The 20,874-nt window shown below is 49.0% G+C and overlaps 1 protein-coding gene across 3 annotated transcripts in view; it reads right to left on the bottom strand.

Moving 5' to 3' along the window:
* The window catches only part of LOC147014464 (tyrosine-protein kinase Tec-like), a 123,089-nt gene that overhangs the window by 60,880 nt on the left and 41,335 nt on the right, over nucleotides 1-20,874 (bottom strand). For all 3 annotated transcript variants that reach the window (XM_085852414.1, XM_085852413.1, XM_085852412.1), the window contains one exon: nucleotides 17,168-17,272. Coding sequence is in view for 2 of the 3 variants with exons in the window: in XM_085852413.1 (XP_085708539.1) it covers nucleotides 17,168-17,272 (105 nt within the window). In the remaining variant the exon portion in view is untranslated. The remainder of the gene's footprint in view (nucleotides 1-17,167; nucleotides 17,273-20,874) is intronic.

The following is a 20,874-nucleotide window of genomic DNA, read 5'->3' as shown; positions in this document are numbered from 1 at the left end:
GTAATACATATTTATATACACAAACATATACATATATATGTCCCATGGAACAGAACATACAACCATTATATATATATATATATATATATATATATATATATATATATATATATATATATATATATATATATATGTATGTATATATGTACGTATGTACGTATGTATGCTGGGTTGGGATCCTCGGGGTCCTGAGTTCCAGCCCCGCTGGCCACTGAATTAACATCAGTGGGGGTTTACTCAGCCTGTCATCCTTCCAAGGTCGGCGAAATGAGTACCAGTGTACTGGTAATTGTCGAATAATTGTTGTATACACCAGTATACTGGACACCTGCGTGTCGAAGACGACTAAAGGGTTGGCATTAGGAAGGGCATCCACCCGTAAAAACATTGCCACAATAAAGGGTACCATGAGTGGAGCCCACAAAAAACTGAACCCTGCTCAGGGAAAAAGGCTTTAAAATGGTGTGATGATGATATATATTGTTGTGGTTACCAAATTCGCAAACCACCATTCAGGTCCCTTAGGTGAGGTATCTCGGTAAGTACATGTGTAGTTAGGCCCAAACCCGTTGTCTAGTGGGAATACATGTCATTTATGCGTGCTGCGACTCTTCAGGATAGCCGTTTTTCTTTTACTATCTTTAATTTGGACCAACCGCCATTGTTACCACCACCAACCACCGCTTCACCACAACCGCCACGACCTTCACGTCACACCTCGCAACCGTCGCATCGCCACCGTTCTTGCGCCGCCTGTGGGTACCGGTGTTGGACTCGTGCAGGGCGCGCGCCGAACAGCGTGTACAAAATCACGGATTTTGTGCTTCAAAAACGGATCAAAAACGACACACGCCCACTTTTTGCCGTCCAATCGGTGAGCGAGGGGCGAATTGGCCCCGCCCCCAGGGCGATCGATATATGCAAATTTATGGATCAAAAAGCCTTCACGCCCACTTTTTCTCGGGCCAATGGGGAGCGAGGTGAAAGGTCGAAGGGAGGGGGTCAAAGATGAGAGGGCGAAGCTACGGGGCTGATAAAAGGACCGTGTTCGTCAGTCGAGGAGAGTCGGAGAGTCGGAGAGTCGGAGAGTCGGAGAGTAGGAGAGTAGGAGAGTAGGAGAGTAGGAGAGTAGGAGAGTAGGAGAGTAGGAGAGTAGGAGAGTAGGAAACAGAGAGTCAAGACTTCGCGGGCGGTGGAGTTGGCAAGAAGGAGCTGGTCGTCGTGTGCGTTGGAGTCGGAACGGAGGGGACGGAGCTGTGGAAAGGCGGCGACACCAGACGAGGGGGTGCTCGCGTCGGGAGCTGCACCCCAGGGAGGCCGACAGCGCGACCTGGCCGAGGTGGAGACGCTCGTCGCGGGATAATAAAAATCCTCTATACCCCGAGCATCAGCAACCCCCTCCTGTTTCCCCCCGCGCTGAGATAGTGCGACCAAGGGGCCCCCTTTCCCACCCCCTACCAGACACTGTCCGCGGGGCCCGCGGAGTTGAGGCGCCATCGCCGCTCCTCGTCTCATCACCAGACGGGTAGGCCGACCCGGTCTCGGCCTCAGGCCCGCCTCATCCTTGAGGGTATTTCTTTTCCTTGGTTTTGGGTATGTGTTGTCGGCGCCGTCTGTGAAGTAGAATTGTATAAGTGTTGCCGTGTGCTCGGTAGTCGGTATTAGCTCTGCATTGTGTTTTCGCTTTTATATTTGCTTTTTGTGTAAATTGAATTGTGTTTTTCTTTTCTGTGTGCATTTGGTGGAATTGTATATGTGTGCTTCCCGTGTGCCGCGAATAAATGTGCTTTATTATTGAACTGTTCTCCCGCTTCGCTTCGTCTTTTCCTCTATTGAATCCTCATCTTGCTTCACGTAAAGGGTTGGTAGTGGGCTGAATACGCCCGATAATTAATCGAACCGTCGAGGTCGACGATAACACCGCTCGGTTATTCTGATAGCACGGAACGGGTCGCTTAAGTGGCCCGTGTCCGAAGTCGACCTGCGGCGAGGTGCGATCGCCCGGTCTACCCTCCGCGTGGGTACTTAGGTAGGTCGGGTCGGCGAGCAACCCTATCCCACGCGGGGGCTGATTGGCTCGATCGCGGTGAGACCGAAAGGTCCACCCGTGACTGGTTCCCGGCGTTAGTCCGAGAGGGTCACGACTGGATTGTCCGTCCGGTGGGCGACGTGCCGCGATTCGAGTTACGTGGCCGTCAGCACGCCGGCGGGCGCGAATCCGCAACACTGGTGTCAGGTCGTGCGATACAAATCCATCGCCCTCCTCGCGGCACTGGTATCGGAGAACAGGAAAACGGGCTCTCCTGTCTCCAATTAAATTCACGGGAATCGGTCCAGGGGTGAGAGAAGCGACCCCCGATTCCCTCCAAATTACGAGCGATTCAAATTAACGCTTTACGAGAAGCAAGATGGCGTATCAAGGCGAGCGGGAGCCGGGGGTATTAGAAATGGATGTAGAATGTGTAGAATCCATGGTCCAGGATGGAATCCCCGAGCAGGAAATGTTGATTGTGCAGGAACACGGACTCGCCCAACTGAACCCAGAGCCCGAAATGGGTGCGGCAGCGGCCGCAGTGTATGACACCTCCCCCCCCCTCTCCACCAAAACCCTTCCCCAACCCTTGCCGAAACGGCTCAGCTGAGTGCATCCGACATGGCCCAGCTATGCGCCATGCTGGCGGCAATGAACGAAAAGATGAATGCGAAAATGATCGAAAAAATGGATGCGAATATGAAAAACGAAATGAAAGGCATGAACGAAAAGATGGATGCGAATACACAACAAATGAACGGAATGGAAACAAACATGAAGGAGGAAATGAAAGAGCTACGGGGTGAGACGCAGAACATGGGCCGATGCCTGCAGGCGGGCATGAAGGCCGTGACCAGGGAGCTGGGAATGGCGACTCCACGTGTGGGAGCAAACGAGCTGGAAGGGGGTGCAACGGCTGACAGGCCCGCGGTGGAGGCGGGTAAAAAAATAATTCAGGGGGCGTGTTGGGCGATGGTCGTGAAAGAGGAATCGACGGTGACCAAAAGGGAAAAATTAAATGGGGAGACCAAAACGTGTGAGACGAGACACGAGGTGACGACAAAGGAAATAATAATAGTTGAGACACGGGAGATAGAGGGTGAATTGGACGGTGTAAGTGACGCACACACACACACGGAGGTAGTGGAGGACAATTAGGTTGAGCTCGCGGAGCGTGTAGAGACCCAGTGCGAGCACCTGGATGGCCTCCTCCAGGAACGAGGGGAGGGAGTATGCCCCCTTGAGGTGAGTCACGACCAGGTGAGTTCGGTCGTGCTTTGCGAGGTTGAGGGGGCGAGTGCTGCGAACGGGTGCACGGAAAGCTTGGGGGGTATAGAGGCCCCGGAGACCCTTGTGGGGACACGAATCCCCAGTGTAGTTGTCCCTGTGTGTGTGGTGCAAGGTGTGAGTGCGTCCCCGTGTGTGGAAGCGACCCCGTGTGTGAGTGGTGTGGTGGCGATGGTGCCAGAGTGCGTGCTTCCCAGCACGCCGGGTGTGGATGGGGCACCGTGTGTGAGTGAGGCCGTGTGTGTGAGTGAAACGGCCAGTATGAGTGAGGCACCACGTGTGAGTGGTGTGGTGGCGATGGTGCCAGAGTGCGTGCTTCCCAGCACGCCGTGTGTGGATGAGGCACCGTGTGTGAGTGAGGCACGGAGTATGGATGAGACACCGCGGTTGAGTGCCCCCGCGTGTGTGGGTGAGGAACCGTGTGTGAGTGTCGCCGTGTGTGTGAATGAGGCACCGCGGGTGAGTGCCCTCGCGTGTGTGTGAGGCACGGTGTATGAGTGAGGCACGAGTGAGTGGAAGGCCGCGAGTGCGTGGAGCCACGTGTGCGAGTGAGGCACGCGTGAGTGAACGGCCGTGTGCAAGGGAGACCGTGTGTGTGAGAGAGCGGTATGAGAGGGAGATGTCGGTTGGCATGCGGGAGCACGCAGCCGCGTCTCCCCGTGTGAATGTGATGGAGTGGACTGTGTGCGTCGTAACACGCAGGAATGCGTGGGTCGAATGGCGACGACGGCGACAGAGGAAAGAAAGCCGAGTAGCGGCTGCAGCTATTTCGGGGACCGTGCCGGGTTCGCCCAGCAGTGAGCACGCGGTTCGTGCTGTGCAACGCACGAGACCGCCACGTGCTCGCTTGCGAGAGTGAAGTCCCGGTCCGGAAACGCCAGCGGTGGATTTGCCGATCCCGCGGACGGACAAAGTTTAGGCAGGACTACGGATTTGGACCGGACGGGTTCTCCACGCGATCGTGTGTGTTAAGCTCCAACGGGCAGAGCACATGTGTTCGCGTGGGGAACCCCTCGAGACGTGTGGCTTGTGTTTTTTTTTTATGTGCACGGTGACGCCATGGCTGCACGTGGGGTTGGAATCCGGCAGGAGGGGTATCTCTGCCGGATGGTACCGTCCAAGGAGGGACGAGGAACACGTGCAGCTGCATGACGTCACGGGCAGGTGCAAAGTGCGCGAGTTGCCGCGCTGGCGCTGCGCATGTAAAGAAAAAAAAAAAAAAGAACAAGCCTCACTTTCGGGTACACAGGATTCCTGGGCAAGGGGTGAAAGACCCCCTTAACCCTGGGCACAGGATGGAAACTAGTTAGGGGAAAGGGTTAGCTTAGTTAGACCGACTCCATGGGGCAGGGGTAAGTCCTCATGGAGTCCGTGGAATGGATTAGTTCGAGGGATTGTAGCCAGATTTAGGATGGGAAAATGGGAAATGATTTTTGATGATTTGGAGACAGAGACAGACTTTGACTGTGTAGAGTTGACGTAGTTTAGCGACGTAGGTTAAATGGAACGTGCTACTAGTGTAAGGGATGACGTGGGAGCACGAGTTAGTTAGGGGATGTAGTTAGGAGGATGGCAGAGTTCAGCGGTGTGTGTGTTGAAGAGTTGTGGGTTGTGAGGTGGAAGCATGTGCTTGGTGAGTGAGTGAGGCCAGCGGGTCTGTGTGTATGGAGTGAATGGGGAATGCATGGTGCGATGAGTGATTGGGGGGAGGAGTGACTCCCGCCCAAGGGACCCCGGGGTCAGTGTAGAGTGAGTTAGCTGGGTTAGTCAAATTGAAATATGGAGGTCGTTTTGCTGTTGGTGGGAAAGTAGGCTCGAGACCCATTTGGAGGGGTGCAGGAGCCCTGTTGACGGGCTTGGGAGCGTGGCTGCGAAAGGTGAGTATCGCTGAGTGGGTACCCCGGGCACCAGGCTAGTCGGCCGCGGTAGGCCATGGGCCCATGGGGGGCCGGGATAGAGTAGTGGGCACGGGTGCGCCTGCTTGGTGCGGGGGCCCGGGGCGCCATTAGCCGCGTGGGCAGTGTTGTGGGCACGGGTGACCATCGGAAAGGGGCCCGGGAGGCCGGCCTGCCACGTGTGCGTTTCAGGGGAGGTGCCATGGGGGGCACTCCCCGGTGTTAGGGAGCTGGTAGGCTCGGAGGCAGTGTAGTGCCCGGGGGTGCCATAGCGGGAGAATCGGCAGAGGGTCGTGCCTGCCAAAGGGAGCCACGTGTCCCAGCCAGGAGACCGTGTGAGGGCACGGAGAGAAAATTGGGGGGCGAGGCCCGAAATTGTGAGGACACCAACACAGGCGACGGGAATCTGGGTTGTTAGAACCAATAGTTTAAGCGAGAGGCGCTTGTTGAAAGCCCTGGGGTAGTTTAACAGTTAAATGGTTAGGGTAGATTAGGAGATGTACCCCTCCGCACCATCCATCCCCTCGCTGTCGTTGTGGGCCGCTGGACCCACTTTGGGTTAGATTGCTGAACTCTGGGGAGGCCATTCTGAGGCTTCGTTGGGCCTCGACACAGGACGCTAGCTCTCCCTTATTCCCCTCCGGGAAGGGAACGTAGGGGTTGGGAGTAGGCTAGGTGACAGGATAGGTTAGCCGAACAAGGACGATAAAGGGGGTTAGGGGACGATTTCTAGTGGGGAAGTAAAAATAAAAACAAAAAAAAAATAATAAGTTGGGGCTAAATTGGTTTTTCACAAATTAAGGGAGTGGGTATGTACAGTGACAGGCAAAGGCGATAGGTGGGAGGGAGACAGGTAGGTAGGTCCGAGCCCGCCTTCCAAGTGGCCAGCACCACCGCACTCCCTCCACCAACCTTCACTGAACGGCAAAGGCTGGCCAACTTCATCGGCTGGCCGTGTTTTGCTTCAAGGCGGAGGCCGGCCAACTTCATCGGCAGCTGTGTGCTGCAAGGCCTGTGCCGGCCAGTTCATCTGCTGGCTGTTTTTCTTCGAGGCCTGTGCCGGCCAGTTCGTCTGCCGGCTGTGTTTGCCTGCAGCGGCCTTCTTCTGCGGGCTGTGTTTGCCTGCTGCCTTTGCCATGCCATGCCCACTGCCCACGTTCACCAGCCCCGTTCAATTTTTGCTTTGCCCCCCCCTGTTCATTTCCATGTGCGCCAGGATCCGAAAGGCAACAATTTGCAAGCTGCAAGAACTGCCCTGTTGGCAGCTACAACACGGGCCTGCAGTGGCGGCCCGTGCACAGTGTTTGTGTCCATGCATCCATTCGTTGTGCTCATTGCGTGTGCCACTTGAGCTGGCACGGAGACTGCGTTGTGCAGCCCATGCACCGTTGTGTTTCACTGCGTTCAGTTCGAAAGGGAAGGCCTTGGACTGCGTGTGAGCAGCCAGCCACGTTCCCTGTCACCTGCATTGTTTTGAGCCAGAGACTGCATGTGGGCAGCCTGGCTCCCTGCTAACTGCTTTCTTTTGCAGAGTTCATTGATCCTGGGCCATGGTTTAGTGTAAAATTTGTAAGTTAAGGTTAAGATGTACTGTAAATATGAGTGCGCCCCCGGCATGTTTGTCTTAGCGCCGGCAATTTTATTTAAGTCGTCCGTGTGAGTGAGTTTGTTTCGGTAGTTACGCAGCCCTCAGGTTATTTATTTTGGGGACACGAATACCATGAATGTCGCACTCAGGGATCCGTAGGTAAAATGTAATAGGGGAAAACTACACATGATGGCACACGAAAATTTGACGACTCGGGACGAGTCTGTAAAAAGGGGAGGGGGTAGTGTTGTGGTTACCAAATTCGCAAACCACCATTCAGGTCCCTTAGGTGAGGTATCTCGGTAAGTACATGTGTAGTTAGGCCCAAACCCGTTGTCTAGTGGGAATACATGTCATTTATGCGTGCTGCGACTCTTCAGGATAGCCGTTTTTCTTTTACTATCTTTAATTTGGACCAACCGCCATTGTTACCACCACCAACCACCGCTTCACCACAACCGCCACGACCTTCACGTCACACCTCGCAACCGTCGCATCGCCACCGTTCTTGCGCCGCCTGTGGGTACCGGTGTTGGACTCGTGCAGGGCGCGCGCCGAACAGCGTGTACAAAATCACGGATTTTGTGCTTCAAAAACGGATCAAAAACGACACACGCCCACTTTTTGCCGTCCAATCGGTGAGCGAGGGGCGGGTGGCCCGCCCCCAGGGCGATCGATATATGCAAATTTATGGATCAAAAAGCCTTCACGCCCACTTTTTCTCGGGCCAATGGGGAGCGAGGTGAAAGGTCGAAGGGAGGGGGTCAAAGATGAGAGGGCGAAGCTACGGGGCTGATAAAAGGACCGTGTTCGTCAGTCGAGGAGAGTCGGAGAGTAGGAGAGTAGGAGAGTCGGAAACAGAGAGTCAAGACTTCGCGGGCGGTGGAGTTGGCAAGAAGGAGCTGGTCGTCGTGTGCGTTGGAGTCGGAACGGAGGGGACGGAGCTGTGGAAAGGCGGCGACACCAGACGAGGGGGTGCTCGCGTCGGGAGCTGCACCCCAGGGAGGCCGACAGCGCGACCTGGCCGAGGTGGAGACGCTCGTCGCGGGATAATAAAAATCCTCTATACCCCGAGCATCAGCAACCCCCTCCTGTTTCCCCCCGCGCTGAGATAGTGCGACCAAGGGGCCCCTTTCCCACCCCCTACCAGACACTGTCCGCGGGGCCCGCGGAGTTGAGGCGCCATCGCCGCTCCTCGTCTCATCACCAGACGGGTAGGCCGACCCGGTCTCGGCCTCAGGCCCGCCTCATCCTTGAGGGTATTTCTTTTCCTTGGTTTTGGGTATGTGTTGTCGGCGCCGTCTGTGAAGTAGAATTGTATAAGTGTTGCCGTGTGCTCGGTAGTCGGTATTAGCTCTGCATTGTGTTTTCGCTTTTATATTTGCTTTTTGTGTAAATTGAATTGTGTTTTTCTTTTCTGTGTGCATTTGGTGGAATTGTATATGTGTGCTTCCCGTGTGCCGCGAATAAATGTGCTTTATTATTGAACTGTTCTCCCGCTTCGCTTCGTCTTTTCCTCTATTGAATCCCCATCTTGCTTCACGTAAAGGGTTGGTAGTGGGCTGAATACGCCCGATAATTAATCGAACCGTCGAGGTCGACGATAACACCGCTCGGTTATTCTGATAGTACGGAACGGGTCGCTTAAGTGGCCCGTGTCCGAAGTCGACCTGCGGCGAGGTGCGATCGCCCGGTCTACCCTCCGCGTGGGTACTTAGGTAGGTCGAATTCGGCGAGCAACCCTATCCCACGCGGGGGCTGATTGGCTCGATCGCGGTGAGACCGAAAGGTCCACCCGTGACTGGTTCCCGGCGTTAGTCCGAGAGGGTCACGACTGGATTGTCCGTCCGGTGGGCGACGTGCCGCGATTCGAGTTACGTGGCCGTCAGCACGCCGGCGGGCGCGAATCCGCAACAAAATATATATATATATATATATATATATATATATATATATATATATATATATATATATATATACATATACACATATATACATACTAGACGACCCGTGAACCCGTTGGGTTCCCGTTGTAACAGCGGTTTATGAAAAAAATCATTTCAACAGGAAAGAAAAGATAGCTCCAGTGAACTATACTGCTGAGGTTGCTTCCATTGATCAAATTCTCCCGGAGTACTTGATTGAATCGGGAATTGGTTTTTTAAATATATTTTTTTTGTTGCCCGATTTGAACGAAACTTGATACTGCACACCGCAGGAAAATGGTAAGTAAGGTGGCCCAAAATATTGCGCTATCTTGTTCTGTTTTGGCTGTATTTCGGGAACATACATACAAGATGAGAGTTTTAGATATATATATAGACATATATATATATATATATATGTATATATATATATGTATATATATATATATATATATATATATATATATATATATATATATATATATATATATATATATATATATATATATATATATTGTGAAAGAAGAAGGCGGCGCTTCCAACCAAAAGTAAAAACTCGACCAACTCCACGAATTTGAGCAAAAAATGCGAGCAGACCCGGTCTCAGGCAACGTTTTGCCGGCTTCGCAGCCGGCTATATCAGGCACAATAGACCCCGAGCCTCAGCACGTGTCCGGTTTTGATTTTGACACGACCGCTCATTTCCGGTCACGTGCTGGTGCTCGAGGTCAAATGGAGGAATGCTTTTTTATTTTGCAAAAGCAAAAACAAACATCAAATCACATCAATGAAGGAGTGCTCGCTCTTTTTGTTTTTACTTACACGTGATCTGGTGTTGTATGTGTGTGGGTGAGCACGTGTGTGCACTTGATGGTTTTTTTGTTTATGGGACACGAACACGGCTGGTTTCGTGTCCGGGTTGGGCATGATGAGTTGTTGGTTGTGCGAGTATTGAGGTTCTCTTTGGATGTTGTGCATGAGGATGTGGTGTTTCAGATTGAATGTTGTTTTTTGCTCAACTTATCCAGCTGTTTGTACCATCCAGTTTTCACCATTTCCATTAGAGGCGTGTATTGTGTGGGTATGTCCACTGTCTCGCCAGTTAGACCATCCTCCCAGCTCTTCACCTGCCATGCTTCCAAAATCAACCTGTGTTGTTTGTTTGATGTAGTGTCGAGGACATGGGTCCCATGAAAGTCAAATTTATGGCCAGATTGCAGTCAATGACATGCTATGGCTGACTGGGTCATATATCCAAGCCTAATTACTCTATCATGTTCATCGAGTCATTGTTTCAAATTTCTTCCAGTTTCACTAATGTAGAATTGGTCAATCTTTACATGATTAATGGTAAACTACTCCAGATTTATCAACATTTGGTATTGGGTCCTTCAGTTTTGAGGTGACACTACGGATGGTGCGTAGAGACTTGTAGGCTACTCCAATCAGTGCACCACGTACTGTCCTTTCTGAAATGCCAGGGTAGTTTGGCAGTACACAGTACCCAAGTGTGACTGGCTCCTTTCATTCTATCCTCTGGCTGTACCCATTTTTGAGCAGGACTCCTCTCACTAATCTGATTTCTTTAATTGCCTCGGCTTTCGAAGATGACAGCTTCCATGCCTGAGCTGCTAAGGTCCATGCTACACTGAGTTTGTGGGAGATTGGGTTGCAGGAGTTGCAAACCAGTATCCTGCTGGTGTGGGGAGGTTTCCTGTAAACCAAAGTCTTTAGGGAGCCCTCAGGCTTACGGTGAACCTCTCCATCCAAAAATGCCAATTTCCTTTCTTTTTCAATTTCGATTGTAAAGTTATTGCTGGGGAAAACCCGGCCAAGTTGTCCCAGTCGGTCGTCTACCATGTTTGTACACACAAATACGAAGGTGTCATCTACATATCTGTTCCAGTACCGTGGGAGCCAATTCTCATGAGAATCAAATATCCTTCGTTCGAGTTCCTCCATCACCAAATTAGCCACAACAGCAGAGACCGGTGAACCCACAGCTGTGCCAAATATTTGTCGGTAGTGTACACCATCATAGATGATCGTCGTGCTGTTCAGACATATCTCCAACAAGCTCGCAACGTCTTCAGGTGTTACTTTGCCGTTTTGACAAGCCATTTTCCAATTATTTGAGCGTTTCAACTAGTCGAGTGTGACGCTCACTGCTAGATCGACTGGAATGTTGGCAAAAAGGGAAACCTCATGGAAAAATATCATCATCCCATCATCTTGGATTGTTATCTCTTATCCTTTGGACAAATTCACCACTATTCTTAGCCGTTATATCAGTCTTTCCTGCAAGTCTGCCAATGATACATGCTGGAAAGCCTGAGAATTGGTAAGATGATGCATTGACGAAGGACATGATGTGTCTCAGAGGGACATTGTCTTTGTGGATCTTGGGAAGACCATACAGTATGGGTGCTGAACTATTGCTGCAGTAAAGCCAATTGTAGTCCTTGTTGCCCAGCCTGCCTGTTCGTTTTAGCATGGACAATCATGTGTTCAAGGACTGTTGTTTTGGAGTTGGGTCATCAGGTAATTTTTGATAAGTTTTACCATCCTCCAGCAGTGATATGACTTTAACATGGTATGATTCCTTCTCCATTACTGCCACTGCCCTGCCCTCGTCTGCTGGTGCAAAGATCAAATTGGTCCTGTTTCTCAGACTTTTCATTGCTTTCAGCTCTGGGACCACGATTCTAGGTTTACTCGTGCATATAAAGGCTCCGATGGTCTGAGCCACACGGTTCGTGATCGTGGTTTTCTCCTCTGCCGGTAGATTGGTAATGGCGGACTCCACACTCGCAACAATCTGGGCCATCTTTAATAACATTCAGTCAGTCAGTCAGTAAATCAGTGGTTGGAACGAGATATATATATATATATATATATATATATATATATATATATATATATATATATATATATATATATATATATATATATATATATATATATATATATATATATATATATATATAGTAATCCCCCGTTTCTCGCAGGGGTTACGTTCCAAACCTCCCCTCGCTCAGTGAAAATCCGCGATGAATGGACGCCTCCCCAAAAATCGACTCTCCTGGTCTGGTCGGTATGGCAGTGATTGGGTTTGAGGTGCCTGAGATAGACTAGTCTGGTCTGGTCGGTTTGGGAGTGATTGGGTTTGAGGTGCCGGAGATCGACTAGTCTGGTCTGGTCGGTTTGGGAGTGATTGGGTTTGAGGTGCCGGAGATCGACTAGTCTTGTCTGGTCGGTTTGGGAGTGATTGGGTTTGAGGTGCTGGAGATCGACTAGTCTGGTCTGGTCGGTTTGGCAGTGATTGGGTTTGAGGTGCCGGAGATCGACTAGTCTTGTCTGGTCGGTTTGGGAGTGATTGGGTTTGAGGTGCTGGAGATCGACTAGTCTGGTCTGGTCGGTTTGGGAGTGATTGGGTTTGAGGTGCCGGAGATCGACTAGTCTGGTCTGGTCGGTTTGGCAGTGATTGGGTTTGATGTGCCGGAGATCGACTAGTCTGGTCTGGTCGGTTTTGAGGTGCTGGGTATGAGCAGTGCTCGTCCAACGGCGGCAAATATTTTTCCTTCCCGAAACATATATCGAGCACCTTTACCTTAACCTTCTCCTGGAGCGTCCCAGGACCTTCCTCTGGTGCTTCGGTTCCTTGCCAGAAGCCTGAGAAGGTGCAGGGCGTTTGGGCGGCATCGTGGGGCTTGGAGAAAAAACGTAGAAAATATTCGAAGTTCACAAGCGAAACTTTGTCTCGTGCGTTGTGTGACTGGTCGAGCAACACGCGTTATAATTTATTGCTTAAATAATTTATATTTTATATATTATTACCGCGATGTACCGGGGGAATCCGCAGAAAAAAATTAGTTACGTTCCAAGGGAAAACCCGCGATAAAGCGGGGGTTGAGTGAGTGTGTGTGTGTGTGTGTGTGTGTGTGTGTGTGTGTGTGTGTGTGTGTGTGTGTGTGTGTGTGTGTGTGTGTGTGTGTGTGTGTGTGTGTGTGTGTGTGTGTGTGTGTGTGTGTGTATATACGATCAGACCCCATTACTGTGGTGAATACGAGGAAGCAGGTGGCGCACCAGCTATTTCTGCATACATCCTGACCAACAGGAAATGCCTGCCACACATTAACCTGTCTGTGCTGCACAAAACAGTTTTGGGGGTAAGCAGGAACAATTTACATTTTTAAAGGCTCTTCCGTCTGAACAGTTGCATCAGCTCAACCTATTGGGCATAAACTTTGTGAAGCTACATTCTCCTCCTTCCCAGTAGAGTTGTACTGCTGCCAATAATAGCAAGGGAATTTTATTCTCAATTGTGTCGACCAGTCCATCCCGGAGAGGGAATATCTATGGACACATGTTTTGGCCTTGTTGGCCTTCATCAGTGTGGAGCAGAAGTTCCTCCCTGGAGTGAAGTGGTCAAATCCTTCAATACAGTTACACTTTGAACGCGGGTGGCTGGTTTACCAGCAGCTATTCAAACCTCCATATACCCGAACAGCCAGATTTTTCTCAAGGGAGCCCAGGGTGGGGGAGCTTAAAGTCCAAGGAGCTCAGGGTTCAAAGGGTTTAGTTGAGATCAGAATATGCATACATACAGCATATAGCTACTGCAGCTGTTTCCAGTTTCCAGGAAGTGTGTTTCATTGTGTGGCTGGTGATTTTGCAACATTCACAGAATACATGTATTGGCAAAGGATTTCAACACAAATTAATCTTTGGTTATAACTTGTCGCCAAAGAAAGAGCTTTTGGAAGAGAAAAAAAAAAAATCAGGTCGGTTTATCATGTATTACTGGTCCATGAAATAAACATGTTTTCTCCAGAAATTGCATTTATACATCAAGAAGATAAAATGAGCTGTTAGGTTCTAGCAGTCCTTCAGATACAATGAAATAAAGAATAAAACAATAATGGAAAAACAAGAGTATTTGGAAGAACCCTTGTAACATTATTATGATTCACCATCAAAATCACAGATTTTGGTATCCTCATCCCCGAACGATGCGGACAATGATGCTGTGTTTTCACAACCAATGTATGAACATACATCCGCACAACGAAGCTTGTTCAGAAGACAATTGCACCATCTTTGAGTACCGATACATTGAGTCTTCTTGCATGTACAATGGGAGAGTTCCACAACGCTCATTGGTGCGGGGGAACTGTCATCCCGTCTATATCAAGCAAGCCATCATAAAATTTCCAACCATGCTTTTGAGGGGATGCAACTTCTGGCTCCTTTTCAAAGCTTCTCTTGTAAATGTCAGCCTGGAAATTGGTGCACTGAATGTGCTTGTAAAGAGAAACTTTATTTTGGTGGTCAGCAATTATCTGCACAACTTCTGAGCTTGAACATTGTATACCTGGCTTCATTCACATCTCTGCATTCATTCTGTCCAAACAGCGAACAGGTATATGCCTGAAGATCGTCGCATAGGGATTATGTAACAGTGAAAGTTGTCCCAATCTTCTGAAAGGTAGAACAATGCTCTATGCTGGAAATCAGAACTTTGACTGACTTCACTTTCCTCGTTCCATCGGGAGCACTCACTGAATCACATCCCGAGAAGCAGTGAAACTGAATGAGAGCAACATATATTTCCCAAAGTGATTGAAGATACAATGGACATCGATAGTGCGAGTGCTGTTTCCTCTTTCTGTACGAAAGTAGACTTTAGCATCAATGACTCTGCAAAATGCCAAGCATAGTACAAAGTCATCATTATCAGGATATATTCATGATGACACGCTCATTGGAATCAGCAACATGTGCGCTGACAAACAGCAATCTTCCATCTGCTTCCTTGTGGTTGGAGAACAGTGCTGGAATAGGTACCACCTCCAGATCGGTTCTGCTGTCATTCTGGCGAATGGCATGACACTCGCTTTCATAGCATGACATGTCCAACAAAGCCGATGTCCAACATGACATGGGATGAAATGTTGAACAAAGATTGTGATCTCATCAATTAGCTCTTTTCCCAAATTACACCATCATGGTAACCCATCTCATCTGGTAAATCTTACGATAATTCACCATCTATCTGTTCCCAGGTACCGCAAAAATGGCAGAACCGATCACAACCATTTTTTGAGTGTGTAATCCTGGGACCCCATTGGATTAAAATAGGCATAAATATTATTGTAGTTTTCCGCCACTCTGGCGTGCGGGCAACCGCTTTTCGCTAATTCACGGCTGCACGCGCCCACCGGACGTGGAAAACCGAGTCGCAGCTTTCGGATCAACGCCGAAATCCAGCTACGGGTGTGTTCTTAATCACACCGTAAGTCAGCCAACTATTCTGTCCACGCACGACAGGGTCCGATCGCCGAATTGTCGATTTACCTAATTATGCGCACAGCGCAGACAGAATGCTGGGGATTTACACCTCAACGGGACCTGCTTGGAAACGGGCCGCTTAAGCAGCTCGCTCCGTTCGCGATTTGCCGAGCGGTGTATATCGCCAAGCCCCGCCAGATCCGATTACTTTATCGGATATTTAAAAGCCAGCTAATATCCCGAATGCAATACGGCAGCTCAATTAAGGGAAAGGACGCAACGAACAGGTGGACATTCAAACAATGACATTTATTTATACACACGTAAGCAGTCATACACGTATGCAATCATGTAGACAATAAAGCAATGCAGGAACAAGCAAGAGGAAGAACAACCGTTCTATTTATGTACACTTATTACAATTGTACTTCACGATGTGGCGCCACAACGTTCATATAAAGAAAAAACCCAGGAAAGAAAAGGGCAAGAACTGGACCTCATGGGCCTTTAATAGTTCACGGAGCCGTGGAGACCGCAAAGGCTCCGAGAGACCGCGCAGGCTACCTTTCACCCTCGTGGTGACTCGCCGGGCCTTGGTTCGGCGACCCTCGGTGGCCCTGCCCGCACTCCGCTGGACTCCACCCGTGCCTTCAATGGCGATCCGGCTGGCGACTCCTCTCCAGCTCCACCGGCCCCTTCGTCGATCAAGGAGAGAGACCAAGCAGAGGGACTCTCTTTCCCCTCGCTGACAGACTCCGCTGCACTCCCAGACTGCAACTCCCAGACTGCAGACGATTACAGCTCGCCTCTGCTCCCAGACTTCCACTCAACTCCACGGCAAAACCAGACCGACCGACTTGGCGTTTTCAGCCTGGCCTTTTATCGCCACGGCGACTCGCCCCTCCCTTCGCGGCGCACGGGGGCGGGGGGGGGGACATTCCAGGGGGGTTCAGCTCGGCTCTTGGCTCGCTCTTTTGGCCCGATCACGGACATTATGTTTCTTTCGCCCTTCTGAGGGAAAATTCCAACAGAGCTCGGCTGGGGTCAGTTGTTGTTTTCCAACCGTCATTTCTGTTTACCTGCTCTGATGGATATCGGGGCGGGAGTTGTTGAGATGTTGTTGTTGCAGTGTGGTTAGCACTGTGGTGGGGATGGCGTGGTTGTTGAGATGATGGTTGTGGTTGGCGCTGTGGTGGGGTGGCGTGGTTGTTGAAAGGCGGATGTGGGTGTTGAAGTAGTGGTTGTTCCAAAATAAAGATAGCAAAAGAATAATGGCTGACTCAAAGATCACAGCCCGGTTACACAAATAATTTCCTGTTCAACGTCGGTGGGGAAATCTAATCTGAACACACACTTATCGACATAACTGATCTCTGGGAAGCCTGAATCGTGTTCTGTGAATTTCCACGACCGTAACAATATAATAACATGACCCCCTCAACAGCTCCTAAAGGGAGCGGGTGCTTCCAGTTATCTTAATCCAAGTCGAAGTGTTTGAATGCATTTCCGGTGGCGATGGTGTCTTTCCACTGATGCATGCAACTTTTGAATTTTCTCCAACTCGCCTCCGAAAAACAAGATACTGTATTTTCTCTCTGACTCCTGCAGCAATGTGCATGCAGCACTCCATTGTTTTTAGTTTGATGGAGTACAGCACTGCATGCCGTGCATCCCGTACAGAGGCTGTGATTGGCTGATTATGAGTGACAGACAAATCCAAAAGGTATGATTGACTGGTTAAGTCTCACAATGACGTCATAATTTTCATCTTCTGTTCATGTTTTAGCTTACTTTTTCATGAAAAGTATTTCAAAACCCCCACTTTAAGAAAATGGGAACATTCCTTAAATTAATGTCGTCCTTAAACATACAGTATGTAAGCTCGAATTTTAGGCATTTCCAATGTGGAGATCGTGGAATTGCAACGTATTTGGCGATGGCCCACAGCTAATAAATCTTCCAGACAAAGAGGGCATGCTGTACGGTCGCTTGAACAAATACAGACAGCATCAAGACACCTACTGTATATGTGAAATACCATCAGGATAGCCATGCAGTGATATGAAAAGCTATTGGAGCAAATTTAATGTGTTTGCGTTCACATCATAATAATTGAATTTATAACTGTGTAAATAGACAATTGACTTACTTGGAATGGGAATTTCTTGTCAGGTGTGATTTCAGCTGTTGGAAGAACTTTCTCAACGCACTTTATCTTTGTCAGTGCAATGCTGCCTTTCCGATTCCCCACTTTCTGTTTGATCAAAGAAAGCAAATAATGATTAATAGGATGACGGGAACATTTGACCACATTTGTATCCGTTTCTGCATACGGGATCAAACTGAAACCTACAGGAAGGAAAACATTGAAAATTCCACTAGAGAGCTCAAAGAATACGATACCCCACACAGTGTTCAAGTATATACTTCGATTTTCATAAAATAATGATTTTAACGATCATTCAAAAAAAAATCCAGAATTTTAGAGCTATTGAAGCGGTGTCAATGTGTTATACACCACCCTTATACACCACCCTATAGACCATCTCCAAGTGCTGCAAAACTGGAAGTTCTTCGACGTATTAAGAAGGCGATGTGTTCTACAATGTTAAAATATATAATTAAATTTAAATAAAATAAAGATTGTAAAAGTCGTTTAAATAAATTAATTCTGGGTTTACTGCCATTGATGCATTGGCTATTACATTACCCTATCTAACACATTACATTAGTTATTTGTACCTGTTGTATGTCCTTTATAACGTCCTTAAACTGGAAGCCAATATCCCAGGAAAATTCACAAAACTGTTGGAAAATGTCCAAAATGGAAATATCCATGAATAAATGTCAGCCGTTGCAGACTCGCTCTGCCCACTGCAGGTCACATAACCCAAGACAATGGGACATCATTGCATGGGCACGATAGCTCACTGAGGGAGCTGGTGTTTCTCAGTTTTATGGCGGCACGATTAGATAGGGAGCCCATCAACATTTTTTTTGTTTACAGGTGACGTATAACCGCAAGCAGGTGATGCAATGCATATTTTAAAGCCTTGCATGGTTACATTTACAGACTGACCTCTGTCCACACCCTGGTTGTGACAAACATTCAGAACACATTTTCATCACTGCTCATTTCCCTATATACATGATCCACATTGCTGGAATTGAACCCGAAAATAAATAAAAATCGCTTTGTTATGGCAAATTGAATGCAGATGCATGGTCATACATTTCAAAATCCTCGAAATACAGATGAGATTGCCCAAATCAATTGTGCAAAGCATCAAATGAAATTATTTACATACAGTACATCATTTTATTCTTCTTTGCATTTTCGCATCACTCTGGCGCTGAAATACACCACCAAGTACAAATGTATCTGCACCGCCGAGAAAGAGGGGCATGGTAATGGTGTCGAGCAACGAGTTCAAGTGTAAATTCTGCCTCTTAAATGTAGATTATATTTGTCAAAAGATCAAAAAATGTCTTTTTAGGTCCTGCATGAGGCATTATCCTTTGTCAAGTCTCCATGTATCCTTTTTCATTGCTGGGCATCAAGGAAAGCAGCAATTTCATGTATTTTTAAAGCATGTGTATGACTCAGTCAGGGTTTGAATGGTAGACCTCCCAGACTCAGAAGATTAATGCTCTAATCCTTTCACTCCCTTGTCTGGTGGTGGCATTGCAGTGCTGATGACTCGAATCGGCTCGATTGTCAATGATGAGCAATGTGGGAGCAGCTACAAGAATGTGACAATTACTGTTTGTTTTGCACTTTCTTTGATAAGTTCCAGATCCACCCATTATTAACATGTATCGTCAACTTAAATTCACAAATTTAGACTCTTAGCGTTGCCGAGCAACGTATTAGAATGTAAAGAAATACTTTTTATGTTTGACAATTTTTGTCATATTTATTTACATTTTAAAAAATGACAATAGCTGTAAATTTAAATAAAGAGCTCATTCTGATTACTCATTATTGATACTTGAGAGTTGTTTAGCTGCTTACAGAATGCAACCACAATCCACTTCATCAAATATAAAAAGCTCTTTCACAATCCACTTGGTGAAATATATAGGCTTGCCCAACTAATATATCGTTACGGCTGTGGAAATTCGCCTTACACCATAAAGGGCCCGCAGATGAGATATCTCGATAGATACATGTGTAGTTAGCCCAAACCCGTTGTATAGAGGGAATTTATGTGATTCATCCAGGCTGCGACGCTTTGAGTTTGCCATTTTTTCTTTTCTGTCGTTATTTTGAACCAACCATGTCTCAACAGCCATCACACAACAACCACCTTAACCACCACGCCAGCCATCGTCACCAACTACAACCACGCTCCTACCCGCAGACAACAACCACAACGCCAACCCTCACCACAGAAGACCCTCCATCACCTTCGCCTTTACCTTCACGAATTCATCCCACATCATCGCTTATATGGCCATTCCCACACCACCTGTGAACACTGAACGTTGGGCTGTCTCGGGCCCGTTCGGCGATTGGTGCCGAACGCACCGAGCCGCAAGCACGAATGGCGACCTTTCCGAGGGGAAAATTCAGATCAGAAACGCTTCACTCCCACTTCTCCTCCGTCCAATTGGCGAGCGTGGGGCGGCTTGACCCCGCCTCCAAGCGTGTGTTTGTGAAGTCCGTATATGCAAATTTTAGGATCAGGAGGTTCACGCCCATTTTTGCCCGACGAATGGCTGACCGGGGGGGGGGCGGCGTGGCCCCGCCTCCAATCGCGTTCTGATCCTAAAATTTGCATATTGACTGCTCCTGCCGCTTATAAAAAGGCGAGCGCAAGGCGAATTGGAGCGACTTGGGTTTTGGAGTTGCTTGGAGATTGTCGTCGAGAGGTTGCTCTTGGGGACAAGGAGCGTTGCGTTGGCGGAGATGAGTCGAGTGCGCGCGGTGGAACTGCAAGCAAGGGAGCTCGGGTCCGAGGAAAGAAGGACGGCGGTCGGCGACGAGGTTGCGGTGTGGGGGATCGCTCGTTTCGTCGCGGGACCCAAGCCAGCCAGCCACTCCCCTCCCCCAGGGCATCAACAATTCCCCCTTTCCCCTGCGCTGAGATAGTGCAAAAGGGGGCCCCGTTCCCACCTCACCCCAAACGTGGTGCCAACGAAACCCGCCAAGGGGCACAGAGTCGGAGCACAGCGGCGCAGCCACATTTGCGGCTTGCCCACCAACACGTCACGAGGACGCGGGTAAGACCTCCCCAGTCTCGCGGACCTGGCCGCTCCTCCAGGTCACGCGCACATTTGGCTTAAGGGCTTGTCTGCCTCCTTGTCTGTGAGGGTGGCTTCTTTCCTTTGCTTTTGTGTAAATGTGTGTTGGTGCTGTCTGTGAAGTAAAACTGTATAAGTGTTGCCGTGTGTGCGCGTAGTCGGTTTTAACTCTTACATTTGCTTTATGTGCATTTTGATTCTGTATGGCTGTATATACGTGCTTTCCATGTGCCAGGAAATAAAATGCTTGTTTGTTGAACTGTGCCCGTTTCGCTTTGTCTTTTCTCTATTGACTCTCCATCCTGCTTCACGTAAGGGGTTCGTAGTGGGTGCAACATCCCGGTAATTAATCGGAACCGTCGAGGCCGACGATAACACCGCTGGGTTATCACTGTAGCACGGAACGGACCGCTTAAGCGGTTCGTGTCCGGAGTCGGCCTGTGGCGTGGTACAATCGCCCGGTCGACCATTCGCGCAGGTACTGAGGTAGATCGAATTTGGCGAGCAACCCTATCCTGCGTGGGTGGGCAATTGGCACGATCGTGGTGAAGTTAAACCCCCACCCATGACTAGCTCCTGGCGTTGTTCCGAGAGGGTCACGACAGAATT

The sequence above is a fragment of the Eptatretus burgeri genome, chromosome 13 (assembly GCF_056783735.1).
Source record: "Eptatretus burgeri isolate ZD-2024b chromosome 13, Ebu_testis_v1, whole genome shotgun sequence".
NCBI lineage: Eukaryota > Metazoa > Chordata > Myxini > Myxiniformes > Myxinidae > Eptatretus > Eptatretus burgeri.
This window is presented reverse-complemented; position numbering and strand designations above follow the sequence as displayed.